Raw genomic sequence first — 25247 nt, forward strand, 5'->3', positions numbered from 1 at the left:
AGGCAGTGGTGGTGAGGAAGCTAACGATGAGGCCTTGGGAAGCAAGCACCTTAGCTAGACTGAGGAAGGGAATAAAATGGCCCGCCATGAAAGGGAACATTACGACGTGTTTGCTTTCTGCCATTGCAATGTGCTCTGCTTCGCCTATTAGATTTTTTCTCTCTCAAATCATTGGCCGCCCGTGCAGCCTTCTTAATGCCCGATTTGAATTTTGAGGATTAATTGATGGATCTTTATCAGCCTCAGGCAAGCAGAACAGACCAGAACGTGCCTTTTTTGGTGTTTCTCTGCCCAGATTGTCCAGACTGATGTGGCATAATGTGGACATTAGAATCTTCTATATATTTTTTTGAGTTGGCAAGCCATGATTGAGCTAAACAGCTGGACGGCGTTTTTTCTATGTTTTAGTCTGTCGGCGTGGCTGGATTTTTTCTATTGTTAGTGGGTCCTAAAATCGGACTAGTGTTTTGGGATTTATTGCAATAGACACAAGACTACGTAGGTGGTGGTGAGATTTTTAAGATCTTTGGCAAAATCTTTGAAGATCAAAACTATGGATATGTTCTAAGCTTGGAAGATCAGGCTGACTATGCCTGTCAATTAAAAATAATGCCAAAGGCTTACTTCCATATCTGTAACTTTCGCGTTCCTTTTCCTTTGTGCAATTTTCTCTCCAGACTCCACTCGCAGCACAGAGAGTTTAAAGAAATATTAGAAAATAAGACATTTAGAAGTCTGCGACATCTCATGAAGCAAAAAGGTGAAGCTACATGTCAATTGTGTAGTAATGAGTCAGTATAGTTTAAATATTTATTCAGGAGAAATTAGGTTAGAAGTGCTTAGACAGTTGATACGCTGTAATTTTGGTTTGAATCGAAATAAAATTAATTTAACAGTAAAACTAAGTATATGCAAATCAGTTGGTGAGTCTTTTTATAAATAAGGCGTCGAAAGGTCGAAACCTGGTGATAATATACAGTAGACAAGAGCTGTTTAAGTGATAATTTTGGTAAAGAGATGTGTGTGTGAAGAATCTGACCTTATACAGGAGGCATGGCTGGCCCGCAGAAGACACCAAAACAGACACGTACTGTTTCTATATGGCGGATAAACTTCACCACTTATGGCCTTATTCTTTTATAAACTTAAATCAAATCTAGCCTTAAGAAGGCTGCAGATTTGCGGGGGATTTGATTCCATTCCCAGTAGTGATGTTGTGGAAAAAGACAGTGAAGGAAGCCATGGCAGGAGAAATTGGAAAAGATATGCGTCAACGCGCACTGAAAATTAAGGAATGCATTAATGAAGCGTTCTGCGAGTTAAGCATTAAAGCTTTTGTATCTTACATCCTCAGCCTCGGCTTAAATGTATAAGTGAAATTTTTTTATTCAGATGTAATAAATCCTGAATTCTTCAGGACCAAAGTAATATCCTTCAGTGACTCGCTGTTGAATGAGAGTAATTTGGAATGCCAATTAATTTAATATACTGACTGTAATCAAGGTGAGTAACGACTTTGGGTATGTTAGAATGGTATTGTAATATAGGACTGGTCGTTGAATGATTTTTCCTGTGGTTGAATATTTTCATAGTAAATTGAGATCTCAACTGCATTCAATTTCTGTATGTGCGTGTTAATGAAAAAAGAAAATAAAGAATGTTGCAGAAAAGGAAATCGAAAGCTGATGACAATAGAACAATACACATAACACAAGTTTTTAACGTAGCTCATCGTCTACTATGAAGCAGGGGAAAATATATATTCATCTCTGTGAAACAGACATACATATGCTACAGCTAATTTCTCCAGAATCAATTACAACAATATTTACAATCTCCATATATATTAGAGAAGCATTCTAAAGGAATTGGAAGGGACACAGACAAGTGGAGGGAAAAGAAAAAAAAGAAATCCGTTGGGCTTTATATATCCAACAATCTTTCACTTGAAGTCTAATGGCTGCTGCAACATATTAGACATTCCCTCACTTCGATCTTATTTTTACCTTCGATCTTATTTTTACATCTTGACAATGTCAAGAGAAGCCCTACAAAAATCGAACTTTTCTTTGGGAACTACCTTGGTCAAAGCATCAGCCGGATTGAGCTTTGTGTCAATCTTTCCAACTCGACGAATAAAATTTTGTTATTGGTTATACAAGTTCAATGTAATATTCATTCTTTTGTTGGCTCCTCTTTTATTTGAAATTTCATTTTAGACGAGTTTGTTAATAAAAGACTCCCAATATCTTGGCATCCATTTTCCATCTACTGATCTCTTTGAGATATTTATGTACGTGCAGTTTTTGATATTGTATTTTATTTATGTGGATGTTATGTTTTGTTTTGTGTATAAAGTATTTTATATTAAAAAAATAGTACTTTCTTATTATTATTGTTCTTTCTTTTTGCAGTTTCTTTTGCACTTTGACATCTCACCTCTTTGTTGTTATCATTTTTATTTTTTATATAATTTTCTATTGTCACTACTCTTTTGACTCTTAGAAATGTTTAGAAATACAATTCACATATTATTTTTAAGTTGAAGGCGTCTTCTTACTTGAAAGGGACAATCTAGTTTTTTTACATCAACGACTAAAAATCGTTTAAAAAGAATGCAAGACAATCAGATAAATGTTGATTGTTCATTTTTCTCTTACATCTTCGTAAATTCTTCTTTTCCTCATCAGTACCGCCGCCTCGCTAAGATTGCCACCGACGCCAACTAATATTGTCATATGCATGGATAAGAATGTGATGTGCTACCACATGGTCGAGCTATTCTTACATTTGAAAATAAGAAAATAAAAAATTGCAAACTTACATCGATAAACCATTCTTAAATGTGCCTAACTAAAAGTGTCAATCAATTCCGTATGCCTACCAAAAAGTGAAAATCAAATACGGTAGCTTAATGTTTAAAATTGTTGTTATTATTATTGCTAGAATTTGAAACTAAATCTTTAGGTAAGACGACTTCTTTTTTTTACCACTCCATCTATTATTTTATTGGAGGGATGTATAATTTAGTATGCATTAGTTATATTAACCTTAATATTTTTAATTAATTAAATTTAAAAATTAGTATATTTACTTTTCTTTTTAAATTAAACATGTGGATTTTTTCTATGTTTTTAAATAAGTGTGCTTTTTAGTAAGATGGTCATTGTTTGCATTTTATAAAAGGAAAAAAAATAAGTTGAAATAATTTTATTTATTGAAAGTTTGATTTTACATTAAATTATTTATGAAATTTCTTCTAAGTCTTATTTTTAAAATAGTTGTTGAAAAATTAAGTTTTATATATTTCTTAATGTCAGATTTAATAAATATTTAGTTGAGAGTTAGTTTTTTGAAAAGTTGAACTGAATGCGATGCTTTATAATCATTTAAGTAGTATTATAAAACTTTGTATTGACATATTTTGGTGCTACTTATGATTTAGTTTCTACAATATTTATGCTTGGAATTTTGTAATGTTCTATCACAAATTATATTTACCCTCACTAATAATTTATATTATATAACTATAATTTTATTTGAGCTTCTTTAGTGAATGTCTCTTGAATAAATTAAAGCCATCTTAAAGAATAAATTTGATGCTTTGTTATCCTTAATGTCAGAAGAGGAATATAATTAGGAGAGTGAAACACATTTTCAATTGATAAGTAATACTCTTGTAATCAAATTATATATTATATGGTTTTTACATTCATTTTTGTCTTCAACTTAAAGATAAGTTTAATTAATGTTGAAACTAATGATAAATAAATTAAGGATATATATAATATTTTATTAATGAATTTACAGTTATTCTTTAAAATTGTAATATAGATCACATTTTATGATTTATATTTGTGAATTTGTGAGAAATTTTTTTATTTAAATTAAATATGTTTATTTATTATTATATATGATATTTAAATTTAACATAATAAAAAAATATTAAATATATTTCAATGAAATTAAAATAATAAAATAAAAGCTATTAGAAATAATTCGATTCATAATAATTTTTTCACTCCATCTCTCCTACTATCTCTAAATGTATCCCTCTCTACCTCTATATCTATCACCTCGGGTATAACTTTATATTTTTATCTCTCCACATCCCCCTTTCTCATTGTCTCTCTTTTTCACCTCTATTTATTACTCTCTCTTCTTCTCTCTCTCTCTCTCTCTCTCTCTCTCTCTCTCTCTCTCTCTCTCTCTCTCTCTCTCTCTCTCTCTCTCTCTCTCTCTCTCTCTCTCTCTCTCTCTCTCTCTCTCTCTCTCTCTCTCTCTCTCTCTCTCTCTCTAGATATGTTTCCCTCTCTCTTCCTAGAAATTTATATCTATGTATCTTTACCTCTTTACCTCTCTATCTCTTTATCTCAATACTTCTTCTATCTCCTCTTGTATCTCTAAACACACCTCCCTCTCCCTAGACCTCTATATTGATATATCTTTACCTTTATAGCTCTATCTCTATCTCATTAGCTATCTCTCTATCACTATGTATCTCCTTCTCTCTACCTCTCTCTTTATTTATCACCTCCTATCTCTATCTTTATCTTTCTATCTCTCCCTCTCTATATGTTTATCTCTTCTATCTCTATTTTTCTGTCTCTTTTCTCTTTCTGTATCTCTCCCTCTTCTTCTCTACATATCATTCTCCATCTTGAAATCTCCATCCTCCCCTCTATCTGTATCCCCTAAATCTATCTCCTTGCCCCTAATCCATCTCTTTCTCTCATTATTCTCCCTTATATCTCTTCCTCTTTATATCTCTCTCCCTCTCTACCTATTGCAAACATAACATGAGCCTATTCGTAATGGAGCATGATTATCTTCTCGATTTAACTATCACTTTCTCATTGATACCTTTGTTGTACAAAAAACATTATTTTCTAAATTGCCTAAATTAACCTCATGTACTATAAAAATGTATGCAAATAATAGACAAAAAAATTGTTAATTGACCTTCCATACATATTCAATGTACCCATTGCACACCAAGGTGCAATTTCTAGTATTATTTTATATGCCTTGGCTACATGTGGACTTTAAAAGATCTTAAAAGGGATTTTACGATTAATGGTAAGATCTTTAGCAACACCAATAATTTTTCATTTTCATATGTACCATTTTATTAAGAATAACTTAAATTATTTTATTTCTCTTACTAAATAGATTATATTAATTTTCTTCATTTTATATGATTTGGTATCCTTGGCTTGTATTTTCATTATCATTGTGTCATTTTATGTAGTTAAATTCAAAATTTTATGAAAAATTTAGATTTGGTAGCATTTTTAGGCACTTGTGTGATATTATGATCTCAATTAATGTTAGAGGGACTAAAATGCATCAAATAGATATTTGTGCATCACAATAATATCTTGGGTAATGAAATACATCTTTGGTGTCAAATTCCTTATTTTTAGCTACTTATACTTTTCGATTTAATTCATATATTCGATATTTATAATTTTAATAAACTAACAGTATCTTTCTCAAGTAGATTAATGTAAAATGAATTCTTTAAGGTTACACTTCTTCTCTATTACAACCAACTTGGGTCAAAGGCATCCACCCAAAGACCCACCAATAATATTTTTATATGGAAAAATTTAAAATCAAATGACAAGGTAAGGTTGTGAATCCATAGCCAATCTTTTATGTCTATAAAGAGGTCCATAAAAGGTGTTATAATTATATTACATAATTCAAAATACATTTAATAATTTATTTTAAAATGACAAATAAGTAACAGCAAAAATTTATTAAATTATTTGTTGATAAAACAACATAAATGAATATAGTTTTCCAGAATTGATATAAAAAAATCAATGAATGTTGTTTTCAAAAATTCAAATCTCAAATTGATAATGAATACTTTATATATTTAAACTAGAAATTCGATAAGCACTTAAGCAATAATTGAAAAAAATAAAATATTTGTTAATATAACAACACAAAAGAATATAGCTTTTTAAAATTGAAATCTCAAATGGAATATAAATAGTATGTTTTTTTAAACTAAAAATTAGACACAATCACTATTTTTGGAATGAAAAAGAGTCCAATTCTATAACAATTGTAGCATAATTTTATTTTAATAGAATATTTTAAAAGAAAAATTCCAACTATCTCACATTATTATAGTCCATTTCTTCCCAACTTTCTTGAATGCTCTCACGCCTTAGCATTGATAATTGATCTCAAATAATTCAATTATGGCTCTATTCATATGCCTCTACCAAGACCCATGATTTTCTATTCTATTCTTTACTTGCTATATTAATATAGCGTAAAGACCTTTTCATGTTCCTGTTTAATGCATGTTCTCTCTAGCTCCTTCTCAAGTTAATAATAATAACCAATCTTTCTTACTAGAATTTGGCTCCATGTTCGTACTCATGGTTACCCTACTCTTTGTCAATATAGGTGGAGTGTTATTCTTATGAAGGTCTCAACTTCCATTAATCATATAATCAAGCATTTGCAAGTGGGTTGAGTTATTTTATTATTTTGATGATAAGGGTAGTTTCTATTGGTTAATTCTTGCTAGTGTGAGAGTTTGATTGAATTGCAAGAGTTTCTAGATGTAAATGATAACATTTAGTTTTGAACCTTTGTGAGCCATTAGACTATCGTTGGGAAGTTCATGCCAACCTTCTAATCTTCTTCAATTTTAAAAATTCATCCCATATTATTGATTTTATGAAATCAATGGACAATAGGAGTTCGCAAGAGAAGAAAAGTTAAAGGAGTTTAAACATCTTCCCATTGCTCACTAAACTCCAAGTAAGCATCTGGGTCCCACCACTATAAATGATGAAGTAAAGTGCCTTGAATTTAAGGATCAATCCATGTCATTTAATTAAAGAATTGGCCAATAGAATTGTTGGTTCCCAAATCAATGGGTTCCTAAACCCTAAGGATTTAGCCACGTTCCTATCAACGGGTCTAAGGCTGGATTTGGCCAACGAACAAGATTCAGTTATAAGATTGGAATCTCTTGCACTTTTGGCTCTGCAAGACCAAGGTGTGTAGACCTTAACAATGATTAATGATATCCATGCTTAATTATTGGTTATCATTGTTATATAAAGCAAATATCTCAATGGAAATGTACCAAGGAAAGGAAGATAAACCTTCAATTTTGGACACAACCCTAGTTTATACTTCATATGGTTGTATTGAGATTGGTTATCTAAGCTAAGAATACTCCTACTGCAGAAATATAAAAGGTGAAATAAGAATAATTATGAGAGCTAAGACTTGATCAATGCCTTGCCTAGGGCAAATAGAATCCAATCTGCAGAACATCAACACATTCGTACTGGAGGAAAACAAACTCATATATCATTGATATATAAAAGATTATACAACACATGGACAAAAAATATGAAGCAATCGGGGAATGATTTTCATTTAATTAATCATCAAAATAAGAGTTTACATTCAGGTGGACATCTGTAGAAAGGAAATGTTCATGTATCCTTGTATTCCTCTTGGCCTATGTACATACTACTTGGAAGAGCTTTCAGAATTCGAATATCAACAGCCTTCACAATAGCCCTAAATTCCCTTGTATAACACTAAGGGAGTAAACAAGCCTCAGGCCAATTGTGATATTTGTCAAAACCCTAACTACTACGTTTTACACAATGCTACTAAGTATCTCAAATCTTCCTTTCATATCAAATCTGCATAGTCCATTAATTGCAGTTGCTTGTAAAGATTTGGTATGATGCCTGGAGTTGCATTCTGTTATGTATCTCATTTGCACTTGTATCAATTATAGTTATGATCAAAATGTCAAACTCGAATCTGATATATGTCGACCGATAGGAGGTGGTTGAGCATTTATATCAAAATGCCAATCTGCAAGTGGAGAAATAAATATAGTCTCACCTACTCCTCCTCCTCGGGCTATTCTTCTTCTAAAGAATAATATTTCTTGCATGCCAGATATCTACATCATTTATTGGCAAAAAAAAAGATAGCAATCCCTGTAGCTTATTCATCGCTTCTTTTACTCTTGGAGAAGGCATAGTTACAGTCTCAAATGAAAATTTATGATAAAGAGAATCTACATCAATAATCTTATCAATAATTAAGTGGTATGCATTCTCTTGATTTGGTTCTTCTGCCAACACGTCCAGAACCTTATATATTGCAGTAACAAAATCCTCTCTCCACCTAGCGAGATCTTTTATTTGCCCTTCATCTATCAGAAATGGAGGAATATCCCACTTTTGCAGGCCTCTGAATGATCCAATATTTTTTGTCATAGTTTTCTTTTCTTCCTCTATGTGGAGGAGTTCTTTAATCAATAAATTAAAATTCCTCCATGTGGTCCCTACAAGCTAAGGCACCTTTGGGTCATTCTTTATTGCAAAAATAATTTCTTTCAATTATTGACCCTTAGGGAACCAAGTAGTCCTAATAGGTTGAAAAAATAAAATAATTCTATCAATCTGATCACCCAATTATGATACTAAATAATAAGAGGTGTGGACCTCATCCAGATTGCCTAGGACCCTATCTGAAATCTATAAAATTATAGATTTTCTTATGTCCAAAATATTCCTTTCAGCCTTTTCTCTTGCCTTTTGTAGCTCTTCTTTCACCGTCTTAAGTTCTTAAGGCTTGGGACCCACTTCGGATGCTGAATCCCGCATAACTAAGTCATTTTTCAACTTAGCATTTTCAATGAAAAGCATTTTATGATCAACATTTAATGCAATGTCTAAGGCTTTAAGTTGTTCATGTCACTTCTCCAATTCTTCCATAACTAACTTAGCAAAATGTATAGCATGCATAGATAGACTGGCTTCCTCTGATGCAATTGTATTAGCTAGAGTCTAGATTACTACTTCACCTGTTTTATGCTCTGTTCCTTTCAAAATAATAGGCTTATCTGTAGTAGGACCTTTAGACCGTATAACAAAGGCAATTATGTTTGGGTTAACTCTAGACCCATGCTCTCCAAATTCTTATGCATTTATTGGGTCTTCTTGCCTGATTATTTGATCTAGGACAAAAAATTCTTGAGGTCCCATCCTGGTACCAGGAGAACGTCACTTTTCTTCACTAATTCTCTCCCTTCTCCAAGAGTGCATTTGATACTAGAATCTTATCAAAATTTCTGATTTCAACTTCAGATAGATGCTTGAGTTTCTCCCTGAGCCAAAGAGATTTAAACTAATCTGTATTAACAAAATTGTCATCAGACATGAAAATTTTAGATGCAATAGCCCTCTCATCTGTGACATCATCTTCAGGGATCACACTTGGGATGATTGCCTTGTCTAGATCAACCAAAAATTTTATAGCTTTATCTTCTTTGAATGCATCCCACAGAGGGGATGGTGGTGGTACACTGGTGTCAATTTCTTCCATTGTAATATCAACAAAGTTAGAGATCTTTGTTTTCACCTTTTCCACCTTTTTTATTATTTTGGAAGCAGGCACCTCTGCTCCTTGTGGTCCTTGGTGTGGTGCATCCTATGAAGATTCTCCCCTCAAAACTTTCTTCTCCTTATATCTTATTGAGGGGTCAAATGTTGACATTTCTTCTTCTATCCTACCAGATTGTTTGACTTTCCTCCTTGCCAACTCATCTTCAATCAGTTTGTCAAACATTCTAACTTTGCAAGACATCCTAGGAAATTCACTATGGATGTTAGCACAAAATCCTTGGAATTTAGGGTCCTCTTCTTTCCTCTCTCTTTCCAATTTGCCCAAATAATTGCATTTAAAATTAGATATATACATCCTAATTGTACATGTGACCCCCTTAAGACCTATTCAAATTTACACACATGTCCTAATTTAATATCAAATTTCATACAAATGCATATTTTTAATTAAATGAATACATGTCCTAATTTACTTTACATACATGATGCCAAATTATTTTAACAACTTACAAATCATGCATGTGCATTTAGAATTAGATATATACATCCTAATTGTGCATGTCCCCTTAAGACATTTTCAGCTCATCCACATCCCAATTTACTTTACATACACATGTACCATTATTTAACATGTACATTATACATCCTAATTTAATATAATTGAAAATTTCATATTTAACTAAACAATATGGTCCACACAAGCCATATATATGACATGTATTAACTTCAGACACTTTAATGTATTTAATAATTTATCCGAGTTTCAAAACAAGTTAAGTTCTAAAGTCTTATTAATTCAATTCATGGGTTCAAACACATGTACTTTTGTGTACTAAATAGTTCATGGTACCACATCAAGCAGTTCAAACCGCTCTTTAATTTAACACTTAATATTTTCTCATGATCTTTACTATCTAGTCTCCACTTATGAGACCACCCGCGATGTGGAACTATATGAAGAATTAAGCCAACAACAATGACCAAGTGGCTATACTGATATACCTTGTTGTCAATTCGATATTCAGTGAAATAAATCCCATGTTGAACAATTTTAACTTGTTTGAAATATGTCCCTTGCACTACAACATAGCCTACATGTACATAAGAAACAACAAATTCCTCTAGGTTCAAAAATTTGTGAAAGTGTATAAAAATTAAAAATGCATGTGCATAATATAAATTAAGTAAAACACATGAATCAATTCAAACCTGTGGTAAAGGATATTACATCGCTCATTTCAAATTGTTTAACTTCTTTCTCTCTTCTATACAATGCAATAAATAATAACTAACACCTTCTATATTTCTAGCTTCTGCTATGACTGCAAAAATATCTACTGCAATTCAAATTTACATCGAAAATTAAAAACTTATAAATAAAATGTACTCGAAAAAAACTTGCAACATTTTTAAAAGATATATAATTTTTAAAGAACTATATACATGTGCATGCATGCATACCTTTTTTAATCAATCTTGAAATATGGTCATGATCAGTAGAAATCAAAGGAATTTCTTCAAAGATTTCATCCTCATTTTCCTTGTATGTGTCTGTAACAACTAGTGCCACCAAATTCCATTCACTGACATATCCAAGTTCTTGGTTCTTACAATTAACATAGTTTTCTAAAATGCAGTCAGAACAAAAACATGAATGATCCCTAGTGTAAAATGTCCATGGGCGATTATCTATACTCATGACACAATGCAAAGACCTTGTCTTCTCTACACTCTTGCATCCATGCATTAATCTTCTATCCACATATGAAAAATGTACATGTCTACACACTCACATCTTTGTAAAAAAAAGAACTAAACATTTAAATTTAAATTTAATTTAATTTACTTCTAAGACAATTCCCTTTTTACTTATATATTTTGAACTTAATTTTTTTTTTTTTTGAAAAGAGACCACATACTTGATATCTCCCAAAACACTCTATATGGAGTGGATCTATATGTTCCTAGTGATGAACTAGGATAACGTGGCTGCACAAATTATTTCTTACACCATTCAACAACATCATGTGTATCATCTATACGATCGCCTATATAATTTATTTGATGCTTTCTTAGAGCACGTTTGATACAAGCTCCTGCACCATCCAATACTTGGGGGGACATTTAGAGTCCCTCATAATTAGTCACATGCACTATGTTTCAACTTTTTCTCTCTTTTGGAGAGGAGTTTCCTCCCATTGGGTTTTTCTCATTTTCTCCATTTTTGAGAGTTGCATTGCTTTGTATATGGGTACCTAATTAGGCCTTTGTTGTTGGGACCCATCCATTCATGCATGCATTCATCCTAGCTCTTTTAGCTACTCCTTAAGTTAATCTTAAGAGGGTTGTTGGAGTAATTGAGATACTTTATCTAATTATTTTAATTAACTATGTCATTTAATTACTTTATTCACTTAAGATAAACTTCGGTTCTTTTTCTTTTTATTTAATTAGGCTAATAATGGTTTAAGTTGTCTCATTCATTATTATTTTGATACTTGGTGCTAGCTAACTTAATTTTGCATTAGGATTTTGCATCTAGGGTTTGATTATGTCTAAAATATATTGATGACAAATAATAATAGGTCTATCAAAATAAATAAACCCAACATAAATAGTTGGGATTCACATCCTTCTCTCCTAAGATTAGAAATCCTCTTGGAAGTCATTAAACACATTAAGTGAGAGTGCTCTCAACTATGTAGTGTTTTATTCAGTTACTGCAACCTCGTCATAATGGCTTTGTTGAACCTTGATTTCTTCCAATTCAAGTTAGGTAACACAACTAACCTTAGGGTGAACAAGTTTCCCTAGAAAATATTTTATAAAATCAATTACATAGATATAGGTGTCCAAATTACTCTATTTCCCTAACAAACTTATAATTTATAGATAAAATAATATTAAAGTGTAAAATAGTAGGAAGAATGTTTGACATGTTTTAAAAGCACAAACCCCAAGAAGATCTTATACTAAAAAAATTTAATATATCTAGGTTCTTAGTCATCCCAATTAGACTCGAACAAAAATTCAATTTTACAATTTGATAAAATAAAATCTCCAATTTGATGAGAGAAAGACCTCAATTTGATTTTCTTCACAAAGTAATTTCATGCATTCTAAGAAGTCCCATTTTCAATTGATCTTTCAATAAATCACAAACATGGTTTGTAATAGTATAAATGCACATCATACATAATCATAAAAATACACTACATTTAATTCCAAGTTACAATTTTATCACATTCTCTTTCATAATCTCATAGATTCATTACTATTATTTTGTATCAATTTTCCTATACCACAAATCCTCTATCATGGGTTCAAATTAAAAAAAAATAAAAAATTACATAGATTGCAAATTCATTCAATTTTTATTCTATAAGTTGTTTATCTCTTAAGTTTCACATGTGTTAAATTTATAGATAATTACAACATAAAATTAATTTGCAACTTAACAATAGATTCACAAATTCAAACATGAATTCACAAATATGTAATTCATTTCAATCCAAATATTTACATGGTTGAATCCAGAAGAACAAAAAGAAAATATGTAATTCATTTCAATTTCAAATCAAGCATGATCTAAGATATTAAAACTCTAAGATGCCAACCTCTTCAATACCTAATTTAATACCCTAGTTGACAAATACTAACCCTTCAACAAATACTTGTAAATTTCCTAAGCCTGAATCTAAATCCTTGTATGTGAATAGTGAAAAGGTATTGTGGTCTATTGATTGCAAAGGTTTTGTAAAATCTAGTTTACAAATTCATAGATCTAAACATTAGAATTTAACAATTTAAAATTCAATTTTGGACTCTATTGACTAAGCACATATCCATGTTGATTTGTTACTATGTTGTGCTATTTAAAAATAAATTCTAGTTTATTGATATACATTATAGAGGATGTCATAGAGCATTCATGATACATCCATATGAACATTATGAGGGCATACATTATCTTAAGTTGTCCTTGCACTGCATACCTATTGCCTTCAATAATTATTCCATAATTTCTAAATTAGACTTTGACCAAATGAAAATATTTATTAATAAATTTTGTAAATGATACCTCTTAACACTACAAAGTTCTAAAAATAGACATAATAAACCAATATAGTTTTATAATAGTCATCAACTTTGAAATATTACAAATTTACAACTTAATTTAAACACACACAAAATTTAATTCCACACATAAAAGAAAGTAAAGTCCTAAACAATTTGTCGAGCAAATCTTATTTTTTGGAAGCTTGGGAAAATGTCTCCCACCATCTTTAGTGACATTTTTCCAATCTATAACCTATGATTTTCCAAAGTAAGTTGGTTGTATTTAATTGATTAACTTATTTGTCATTTATATTATTATGTTTAACAATATAGTGAAGCAAATCTTAGCCATGGCCAATACTTCATATTACAATATTTTCTAGTTTTTTAAATATGTAAAAATTTTGAATTCAACGTCATTTCAGAATTTATAAACTTTATTAATAAATGTCCTTTAACATTACAATGTTTATTTTGTCGATCTTGACTAGAAAGACTGAAATATCTAACACGTTGTAACAAATTTCAAATTTGACTACTAGAGCAATGTTGGAGGCTATTAAGAAGTACGAGAATAATTATTTGTTCTACAACACAATGGAGAAAATCAGTATTAAGAAGTTTGGAGAGTTTGTTCTATTGCCAATATAAATTGAATAATTTCAGGAATTGCTTTAAAATCCTAATCTTCCAAAAATCTCCTAAAGTGGTATATTAATATCTTAATTGCTCACATTCATCAAACCAAGTGACTGTAAGTGGATATAAAACTCCATGTTTGTACATAACCATAGCAGTACCACTGGCACCGTGGAGAATTAAAGAAGCGCAACAGACAACAGAAGGTTACCTGGTCCCACACAAAGAAAACAAAACAGGAAACGGAAAGTTCGCTGGGCCCACACCAGGCACATAAGCGGTCAAAGCTTAGAGTGTACTGGTTAAGCCAAGCCCAACAAAAGAGACAGATTATGGTTCCCGCTCGTAACCTCAAAATATATTGTGTTCTGCTTTGTTGTATTTACCAGAGGCGGATTAGGGTTCGCTTTAAAAATGGCCTTAAGAAGGCTGCACTGGTCGGCTACGAGTTGAGAGAATACATCTGTTGAGCGAAGCAGAGCATATTGCAATGGCAGAAAGTAAATACATTGTGATGTTCCCTTTCATGGCGCAGGGCCATTTCATTCCTTTCCTCAGCCTGGCTAAGATGTTTGCTTCCCAAGGCCTCACTGTAAGCTTCCTCACCACCACTGCCTGTGCCCCCAAATTGCAATCACAGGCGCTTGGATCTTCCATTCGTATTGTTCCTCTTTCTTTCCCGCTCATCCCCGGCCTTCCCCCTGCCTGCGAAAGCACCGATCTTCTTACCCATAACGAAGCCCAGTTGCTGTTTATCTCTTCACACAACCTCTGCCAGCCATTTGAAGACTGGCTGGAACAGGTCATGGCAGAGACATCAAGGAAGCCCATCTGCATCATAAGCGACGTTTTCTTACCCTGGACAGCTCACTCGGCTTCCAAATTCGGGATTCCGCGTGTAGCGTTCCACACAACAGGGGCCATGGCGGCTTCTCTTCTGCAGTATCTCTTTACAAATCCGGTCTCGGAAATAATAAGCGACCGTCAAGTCATAGAGATACGCGATCGCTGTATCAGTGTAGATCTGAGGCGTTCGGAGCTGCCTCAGATGCTCAGAAGTGAGTTCTTCTTTTCACCTTACAATGTGCTTCCCGTGCTTCAGCAGGCTTATGGCTTGGGGAAAGAGAGCTGCGCTGCGACGGTTGTCAATACTTTTGACGGGCTCGAAGCAGAGTATGTGAGATATTTAGAGGAATCCACGGGTAAGCCCGTCTGGTGTATAGCTTCTCTTCGCAAACCCCAACAAGGGATCGACAATGAATCAGAATGCATCCATTGGTTGGACACACAAAAGGAAAACTCCGTCATTTATGTTTCGTTTGGATCTCAGGCTTTTCTTTCAGAAGATCAAACGAAAGCCCTTGCCAGGGGCATTGCAGCCAGTAATCAGCCTTTCATTTGGACGATTAAGGATCCAGTTGGAGGCCGCGTTAATTCCTGCGATTTTCTTCCCGAGGGTTTCATCGAAGCAACGAGAGACAGAGGAAAAGTAATCCATGGCTGGGTGCCTCAGCTGCTAATTCTTTCCCATCCTTCCACTGCGTTTTTTATGACTCACTGTGGATGGAATTCCACATTAGAGAGTATAACCGCTGGAGTGCCAATGGTGGGATGGCCCATGGCGTTCGATCAATTTGCTAACGCCAGATTGGTAATTGAGCAGTTGGGGTTTGGATTGCAGATTTGCGAGGGATATGACGCCATACCCAGTAGCGATATTGTGGAAACCACAGTGAAGGCAGCCATGACAGCGGAAATTGGAAGAGAAATGCGTCAACGCGCACTGAAAATTAAGGAATCCATTAATGAAGCGTCCTGCAATTTAAGCGTTAAAGCTTTTGTATCTTACATCCTCGGCCTCGGCTTAGATGAATATAAGTGAAAATATTTTATTCAGAGAAATGCATTGTAATTCCATTGGTTTAGATCTCTGTATGATCTCAGACCAAAGTAATATCCTTTGGGGACTTTCTGGTGAAAGAACTTGTAAATTTGTGCATGTAATCGTAACAGAGCAAAATGATATTTATGAGTTTTATATTAACCTTCAATAATTTCAAGTCCAGTACTTAAACCGGTAATATCGTAGAAATATGCCAAACAAAACCATCAATAATTTTTCATCACTATATTGGGATCCATACTATTTTGGTTAAGATCTTAGTGTAATATTAACCTTCTACATTTTGCAGCCTTCCCATTTGCATTTGGCGACTCTACTTCATCATAGTTATTTAGGGGAAAGGATTCAGTAGTTGAGCACCTTTCAATTCTTGTGATTGAAGTTGTTGATTTAATACCTCATATTTGTTTATTTAACGTCTAACTTTTGTACAACATTGCACCAATAGTTGTATGATAAGTACCAATAATTGAATGAAATATACCATTTGTTGTGAAAAGTAACTAATCATGTGATGCCACATTAGCTGCACAAGTATTGAGGCTCTTTTGCATACCTATTGGTCTCACTTTTTTTGGGGGGTGTTCCGGACACCTTGGCAAAAAGCATGCTGATGTGACATCATATTTGATGATGTGGCCCCGAAACCTTAGTTATAAGAAAGGGACTTGCCGAGTGAGCTGCTGTAAAAAATTCGAAGTGATTTGAAATTTCAACGTAGGATTTTGAGAAGCACGAAGTTAGGGTGCACAACTAGTGGGTCATCTCCCCATTTTTATTTTTTTTTGGAGCATTTCCACTCCAATTGGTGAATTGATTTATAATATTTTATAGGCCTATGAAATTTTGTAATAATTATTTGTTTTTATCTACAAGTTCCTTACCACTATGGTAATATACAACAATTTCACATCTAATCTAATTCTCTTATGTATGTTGTCATGTTTGTCAAATAGAGAATCTAACGGCCATAAAAAATTTGTAGGTAGTGTAATGGATGACACTTTGAGAAGGAATGTATTATTAAGAAATTTTAAAAGCAGGAATGCATCAATGAGCCTAGGTATGAGATACACATTGAAGTATAATGATCCAAGCAATCCATAGATGAAATGAAGAGAAAGAGGATCAAGCGCTCCTTTCCAAGAAATAATGGTCAATGGAATGGAACAGTGAGGTTGAGTTAGTTTAGAGATGTATTTTGTAAAAATGTAGTGTGTCTATGCTTGCTCAAATGCATATAATAAAATATGCATTAGACGAAACAAGGTAGCACTAAGCATATGATTTGTGTCTTTAGCAATAGTGTCATGAAATAGAAATAAAAATAATGATTGTGCATTCAAGAATCATGCTCTCAATCACATGTACTTAAGAAAGAAGCACTCTTAGTGATTGCTCCTTCATTCCCTCCACCATATATCCCCTCACAAGTTGTCCAATGTGACTTAATAAAAATATTGCACCAACCCACCTTTCATCTTGTCAAGTTTCTTAATCTAGAGGAGCTAGTTGACTTGATGGCTTTAATAGATTAATTGCCACCTTATTTTTCCCTCAAGCTCTCATATTTTTAAAATTTGAAGATCCACACCTTGTCGTGCATGATGAGGCATTCCTTGTGAATACAAATGTGTGGGCTCAAATGTAAACTTGAATCCTTAGGGATTTGATTTATTTAAGAGTTTCTTGAACATAGGAAACAAGCACCAAGCACCAAGAAGATTGATATATTAGAGGAAGAGAACCCTCTTAACAAGTGGGAGGCACTAGGTTCAACTCCTAGCTAATCCATGAAAATCTTAGCATGGTTTCAAAGCCTAGGTTAGTAGAACCAAACCAACCTAGGATCTCAAACACCTTCAATATGGCTCAAGGGGGGTATTGGAAAAGGGGCCACACCTAAACCAAGGATGGATTAATCACCAAGAGGGATAGTAGCTTAATGGTAGAGCACCTCAATAACAAATGGAGGTCCTCAATTTTATTCCTCATTGGTCCATGAAAGTTTAACATTTCTCTTATAAGGAGTCTCTTGTGTGTTGTGGGTGTTATGTTGTGTGAAAATTTAATTGAACCAATTTCATAAAAATTCAAGTGCTAAACAACTTGTTGAAGCTAAAGTCATTGATGGATTCTGTATAGGTCATCTACAAAGGGAAGGTGTGTCGTATAAATGACAAGAAAATTTTATTAGAAAATAATTTTGAAGAGAATTTGAGAGATAAGATAATTTATTTTTGAAATATAAGGTTGGGGAATTTAATGATAGGAATTTGTTTTAAAATATGTATTGAAGTATCTAGTTGAATTTTGTATGGTTGTTTTGAAATTATTTTGTATTGTTCGATCTATTGTTTATTTCTCATCTTTTATTTTTTTTAAGGCCGTTTCAATGAGATTTGTTGAGAAAGACAAGGCTAATACATTTCACCATCATTTTGTGGCTTGCAACTTGATTTTCATTGTAAGTATTAAATTTTTAATATATACGCTTTACCTAAATTTTTATTGATAAAAAATGATAGCACTACACTATTCACAAAAAAAATGTGGGAGGTAGAAAATAATACCCTCATATTCTTGGTAAGACTAACTAAAAATAAAGGACAGAAATAAACAAAAGGTAGAGCCTAATGAATCTTAGATATGAATAAAACCACTAATTAACATGACCAAAATTTACAGGAAGGGAATAATGACCACTAGGTTTACTCCACACAATAGTAGGAATAATGTACCATAATTAATAATCTCCCAACCAATAAGAGCACTCTCCTCCTCTTGATCTTCAATAGGGAATTAAGCATGAACAAAAGAAATTTCCAAGTCTAGGTGAGTTAACTTGTTAGAATCTAGCTAACAAATAGCTCACCACACTCATAAGAAGAGGTAGAAGGTGGCCAAGAGCAGTGAAACCATTCACAAGAGCATAATCCTTGAAACCTTGAGATTGAGAGCTTTGAGATTGATATCGATGATCATATATGGTAGATTGGCCATGACCATGCTCGTGCCCATCATGTGGGGAGGAAGCAAGGGTTGAGACTTTAGAAACTATTTAAAGAATATTACCATAGTGGTCAAAAAGCTCCAATAGATATTAACATTCTTCTCATACAACATTACAAGATTGCCCTTAGATTTACATAATTATATTATAGTAAATCATAAATTTAATGTATAAAGAAAAATAAACATCAACAAAACAACTAGAAAAGAGAGTTGAATTTGTATCATTCTAAATATTGAAAAGAACTTCCACTCTAAAAGTATGTCGAGTCTAGAAAAATTTAAATGAGAGACAAGTTCAATCTCCTAGAAACAACAAATGTCATGTGAAAGGGTTAATGCAAAAAGGCTTGAAAAAATCATGTATCCAATTCCAAGATTCTTGATCTCTATATTAGAACCAATAAAAAAGCTTGAGAGATTCCAATTGCCCAAAAAATGACAAAAGGATTGAGATCGTGTTTGTTCAACATCTTTTATTGTTAATGGATCCTAAAATCAACATAATAATTTGACATTTAATGCTATAGTCTAAACAAAATAATATTTGTGATTCCTAAAATTTTAAATTCTCTATATCTTAAATACTTCCATATTATGGAGAAACTTTTGACAATACAAAATTGAGGATACATTCTAAGCATGGAATTTAAAATTGACCATGCATATGATTGTAGAGTTTTTATTGTCTAATAAAGTATATTAAAAAAATTATATTGTCATGTTGGTAAACGTCATTGTGATTTGATCTCCAAAATTGACCCTATCCACCCAAAGAGTAGTGGCATACGTTCCAATAGTTGGAGAGACCGTTATGGAGTAAAAATCTTCCTCTGCTTTTGAAAGGGACAACTTCCTCATATGATAGCAGTATTTTTAGGTTTTTGGATTTTTTTGTACTTTTAACTTTAAAGTACAAAAAGGAGAAAAGACAAAACTAATGAAAATGAATAACAAAAACCCCAACAATAGGGATACAAATATCAACTGAGATTTCACAAGTGATAATGGTTATAAAGGGGGTTTTAGTGCACAACACAATGATGACAAAAGAGTCATAACAAACCTCAGCATATGAAGAGATAGGTCATACCAGAACATCCAAATCAAGATTCCAAGAAATGGTGTATTTCATTACATCAATTATATAAATTATCAATGGTTTACATAGGTACATAAAGAGATCACTAATTTAGCATACAAAAAATTAGCAATAATAACTCAGAAACTCTTTTGTACATAGGGTAAAACCAAAATTCATTAAAAGTTTCTCTCAAAATTTCTCCTAACTTCACCCCTCCAAAAAGTCCCATCTTTTACTACAAATAGCTTTGCATTTACAGGCTTTATAGGATAACTACCCAGTAACTAACTTTGCATTTTGAGTTAGAAACTACCTCATTTTTGCATGAAAAGTGATTAATTTAAAAACCTCTTCACTCTTGCATAAAAAGAGATTAGTTAGAAACCACTCAACTTTCATGCGGAGAGAGTTTTTTTTCTAACTTTTAGTTACAATGAGTGATTTAAGTCACTTTTTCAAAAAGATATCTAGAAAACTTGTTGAAAGAATAAGAAACTCATTAGTTTAGTCAAAGTGAGCACCATGCCTTCCTACAATCATAAAAACACTTGCTCTTCAAGGAAATTCATTGCAACTCCAACTTGGAAAGTTGTTCCCTTTTCCTGCAATCAAGAGTGTGTCCATTGAAATTGTTTCTCAAATTAGAACCCTTGTAAGTTTGGACTTGCATTTTTCATTCCTTTCTTAAAAGCACCACAAACCAAAAGAAAACATTTCAATTCATTAAATTTCTTATCATGATATATTTCATCTATAAGGACAACCCACATATTAGGATTGGAGATCTTAGCTACTTTTGAAAGCTCTAAAGGCACATAGAATAGACCACCAATCTTCAAGAAAACTTATTGACAATTCCATGAGAAAACCTGACATTTACTCTATCTAAGGGATTTATAACTTTTTATGTTTCTTTGGTGCCCTCTCCATGACCTTGTATTTTTCCCATTGTTTAGAAAAAGATCACATTTTGCATGATACCATTCATTTAAGTCCTTGATATATTGATCGTAGTTCATAGGAAATGATATAGGAAGAATAATTAAAGGTCTTCAAGAAATGTGAAAAACCTGATTCTAGCTATACGATTCTTTGTGAAAGAAGTCTCAAATGACAGTGTTCATAGATTAGGAGGTAGCTTCCACTTCAACACAAATACCATTTTTCTCAAAACTTAAACTCAATTTTAAAGGTAAGCTATTGCTTGATGATGAACATTATCAAAATATCTCCTTGGAAATAGATAAATGCACCCAATTGAATCCATTTGAAATGTGTATTTTTGTACCCATCATAAACATCTTTGGTAATTCAAATCTTAATATTAGTGAAATGGAATACTTTAAATCATCTCGTGCTATAACATTACTTCTTGCCCAATGAGTTACATAAGAAGCAATTGATCCAACAAATGTAGATCTTGTTAGGTTGATTGGTTTCTTCTTCATAACGGATTTTTAATGTCCTATGAGCTATAACAATGTAGCGGCATACTCTCAATTGTTCTCGATGCATTTTTCCATAATTAGCTACTATCATTCATATCCCATGAAGGTCACAATTAACCTTATCCTCTTCCTTATTATTTTACGATACTACTTCGATGTGGTCACCCTTATAGCCCTTGTGAACACCCACCCATTTGGGAGATCAAGAACAATTCACAAAAGCATTTTTTTAAATAACATCAATCCATTATGCTCTTGGTCTTCCCGACATTGTTGGTTACAATCAATCTTTTCCCTCTTTCCAAGGCACATGAAGGTCGTTAAGGCATCATATGCACGTAATGCTCAGCAATAAATGTGACGAAAGGCACTGATGTGATTGAAGTATCTAAACCTTTATGCATTAAAACCTTGCATATTTGTATGCACGACACAATTTTCCTACACGTCCCACAATCTGTACTGTCTATTGATGCAGAAGCTATTTCATTAGTTGATATGAATTTCATATATGAGAAACTACTTTCCTGTGACTTCTAAGTGCATGTAATGGTTTACTGATCTTTCTTAAGTCATAGTGATGTACGTTAAGATCTGTTGAACCAACTTCAATATAATTGCTTGAATCTGGATGACACTGGACACAACAGATATTTGCTTTCGCATTATGTTGAGAACACTTGCATCTTTCCTTGTACGCGCATCTATATTTGCAATCACTGTCTTTGATTAGATGAAATCTCATTTTCAGCATTCTGTCAAACAGTTCACGTGCTTTGTCTATGCTTCACATTTTACATACAAGTCGATTAGAGCACTTTTCCAAGTATTATATCTAGCAAAAATCTGCCTACTAATGTGCTTTGAAGCATGTCCACACCTTATTGTAAAGTTCTGCTATTATCACTGACAGAGAAGATGCGGGTGAAGGTCAACCATGCACACATAATGATTAAACTGCAAAAAGTATGTACCAGCGTGCTTCATTAATTGAAAGTTTTAAAAGCTTCCTTGTGAAATTCATTTTGTGAACATTCTGCAATCATTTCAGTTCATACTTTGAGATGACATATGACGTCTCTATAAGGCACTTGGTCAAACAGTTAACGTGCAATCTCCATGATTCCATAGTTTGCATTCTGTCAAACAATTTGGTTACTTTGTATATGATTTCCACATTTTGCATGTATCAGAAATTTGGTAAACATTCAGCTCGATGAGATAAGTTTACTTCGTTCACTAAAACATGTGATATGAAGGTATTTCCGCAGATGAAAGATAGGAAATATGAAATCGCAGATGGAAAAAGGTGGAATTTGGCGTTTATAATTATACCATCATACATAATAAAGCAAACTTCAAACGAAAATATGCTTTCTCGTGCTCTGATTGAGAGTTGAACTCAAGACCTCCCGCTTACTAAACGGGTGCTCTAACCAACTGAGCTATCAGAGCATCTATTTGTAACAGCTAAACTGCAACTTCCATTTAATGACTTGAGCCTGTTGCATTGAACTTAATGCTCAATATCAAATGTCGGGATGGAATTAGAGAGATAATATAAATATAAATAAAATATCATTTTGAGACTATAATTGGGGTTCTTACAGACTTTAGATGATTTACAATTAAGATTTTTAATATATGAAAAGAAACTAATTAGATATTAAAATTATGATTTTATTGTATCTATGTAAAGTGATATAACTAAATGAGTAAAGGATATGTAGTAAATATTATTAATTTTGAAATTTTGTTCACTTTGATATATGTGTATTTCTTTATGATTTGTTATGCTAAAGTAGAAATAAAAGAAATAAATAACAATGATAAGATTCAAAATTCTAATGATTTTGTTATATTGTAGAAGAAAATGGCCTATTTATTAAAACATCAAATAAATTGATAGTTTAATTATTAATAATATATCATCCGAAATTGTGTGCATTGTGATGGAGTGCCCACAAATCAAGAAGGAAAGAAAAACTAAAATAAAATCTTGAAATTGTGACTAAAAGGTGAGTATGAAAAAGAATTGACTATATAATGTGTACTTATTGTATGTTTGAATGTGTACACTAAATACTTATGAAAGAATGCTCCCACTTCCACTTTAATGAGAGAAAATGTGAGCATACAAATTATATAAAAAGAAAATAATACCATGCCCAAAAGAATCATGTATTTATTAAAATTGAAATGTATGAAAATGAAAAGCATTGGGTTAAATAAAGGAATATAAGGATCAAAACCTAATTGGGTTAAACCTTAGATCATTTAAAGAGGTGAGAATTATATAACAAAGATCTAATCAAACAAAGAAAAAGAGAATTGAAATGCTAAGATGGAAAAAGATCTTATATAGTTTATGGTAATGAATTTAATTGGTTGAAATATTTCATAAGTTAGAAACTATTGGAGTAACCCTCGAATTTGAAAGCACAAAACAAAATTTCCAAGCTAGTGAAATGATAAACTCAATAGGATATCTACCATATAATATGAAGAGTGTAAAAAATACAATGATCAACCTTGCACATACAGGCAATGATGAGGAAGTGAGAAGGTATGAGTGAAATTCTGACTAACTAGGTCCTAAATGAAATAATTTATACATTTGATTTATGATAAAATAATGTGTTGATGATGCCAATAGTTCAAGATAACAAAGAAACCTATTCATCTTCACACTCATAATACAATTTTTTCAATTTTCAAATTGGAATGTTGTCTAACAATTTCACTAAAATAATGAATCATTTATAGACATTTGTCCTATCATGAGGATGTGGATAGTTGTAGAAATGATTGAAAATGATTAAGCATAAAGAAATGATAATTTTATGATCGTAGAGAAATCATAGTTTTTTAATATAGTAATAATCAACCCCCTTCACCTTTTTGTCATTTTGATGACTATTTTGTTAGTAAACATCATTTGGGTGTGGAGGTACTTGTATGGGGCCCAACATCCTTGTCATGTACGAAATACATTTTGTAGTTATGAAATTCAATAAATTCACAAAAATAATTTGCACCATGTAATGAAGAACATATTACCTGATAGGCCAAACAAACTTGAAATCCATGGCTAGGAAACATAGCACAATTTATTATAGACATAGGCCCTACATAAATGTAAAGTTACAATGTGGGGTTTTCTCTATTAAATTGATGCCATAATTACATTTTTTAAGTTGCTCACATTTATATTATCTATATATACAATAAAAGAAAAAATCACTATATAGAACGGAAAGTTGCCCAATCAGTTCATTGTAAAATCACTAAAATTCAAAATTAAATGTAAATGCATTTGGTGTTAAAAAAGAAGAAGAAAGCTTCCCATTGAAAGAAAAGGTGATGAGCTACTCTAAAAAATTCCCATCTAATAAAGATGGGGAGACCAAAATCAATCAAATGCATACACACCTTTATATCTATTTGTGTAAAACATTATATAGATAAATATTATAATCATAAAAAAAATGAATTTACCTCAAGAGAAGCCCATGTTTTCCAAAAAGAATGAGAGGAGGTATATTTGAGCATATTTAAGAAGATAAAAAAGGTTGTCCCAAAAGGTGGGTTAATTTATATTATGAATTCTAACATACCATCTCATTACAAACCATAAAAGTAAAAATTGTAAATACATTTATATATTTTATTCAAATGTAAATATGGTG

General features: G+C 32.3%; 1 protein-coding gene and 1 non-coding gene across 2 annotated transcripts; one reads left to right on the forward strand and one right to left on the reverse strand.

Annotated features, from left to right (window-relative positions):
• The first annotated feature begins 14464 nt into the window (after positions 1 to 14464).
• On the forward strand, positions 14465 to 16181 carry LOC131053198 (scopoletin glucosyltransferase). Its single transcript, XM_057987817.2, has one exon. The coding sequence runs from the start codon at positions 14602 to 14604 to the stop codon at positions 15991 to 15993; it is 1392 nt and encodes a 463-aa protein (XP_057843800.2). The 5' UTR covers positions 14465 to 14601; the 3' UTR covers positions 15994 to 16181.
• A 6758-nt stretch (positions 16182 to 22939) lies between these two features.
• TRNAT-AGU (transfer RNA threonine (anticodon AGU)) lies at positions 22940 to 23013 on the reverse strand. The gene has a single exon. It is a non-coding gene; the product is annotated as a tRNA-Thr (tRNA).
• Positions 23014 to 25247: the final 2234 nt, after the last annotated feature.

Source organism: Cryptomeria japonica, chromosome 7 (assembly GCF_030272615.1).
Source record: "Cryptomeria japonica chromosome 7, Sugi_1.0, whole genome shotgun sequence".
NCBI lineage: Eukaryota > Viridiplantae > Streptophyta > Pinopsida > Cupressales > Cupressaceae > Cryptomeria > Cryptomeria japonica.

Coding starts and splice junctions, on each gene's coding strand:
- LOC131053198 (XM_057987817.2), top strand. CDS start 14,602: ATGGCAGAAAGTAAATACATTGTGATGTTCCCTTTCATGGCGCAGGGC.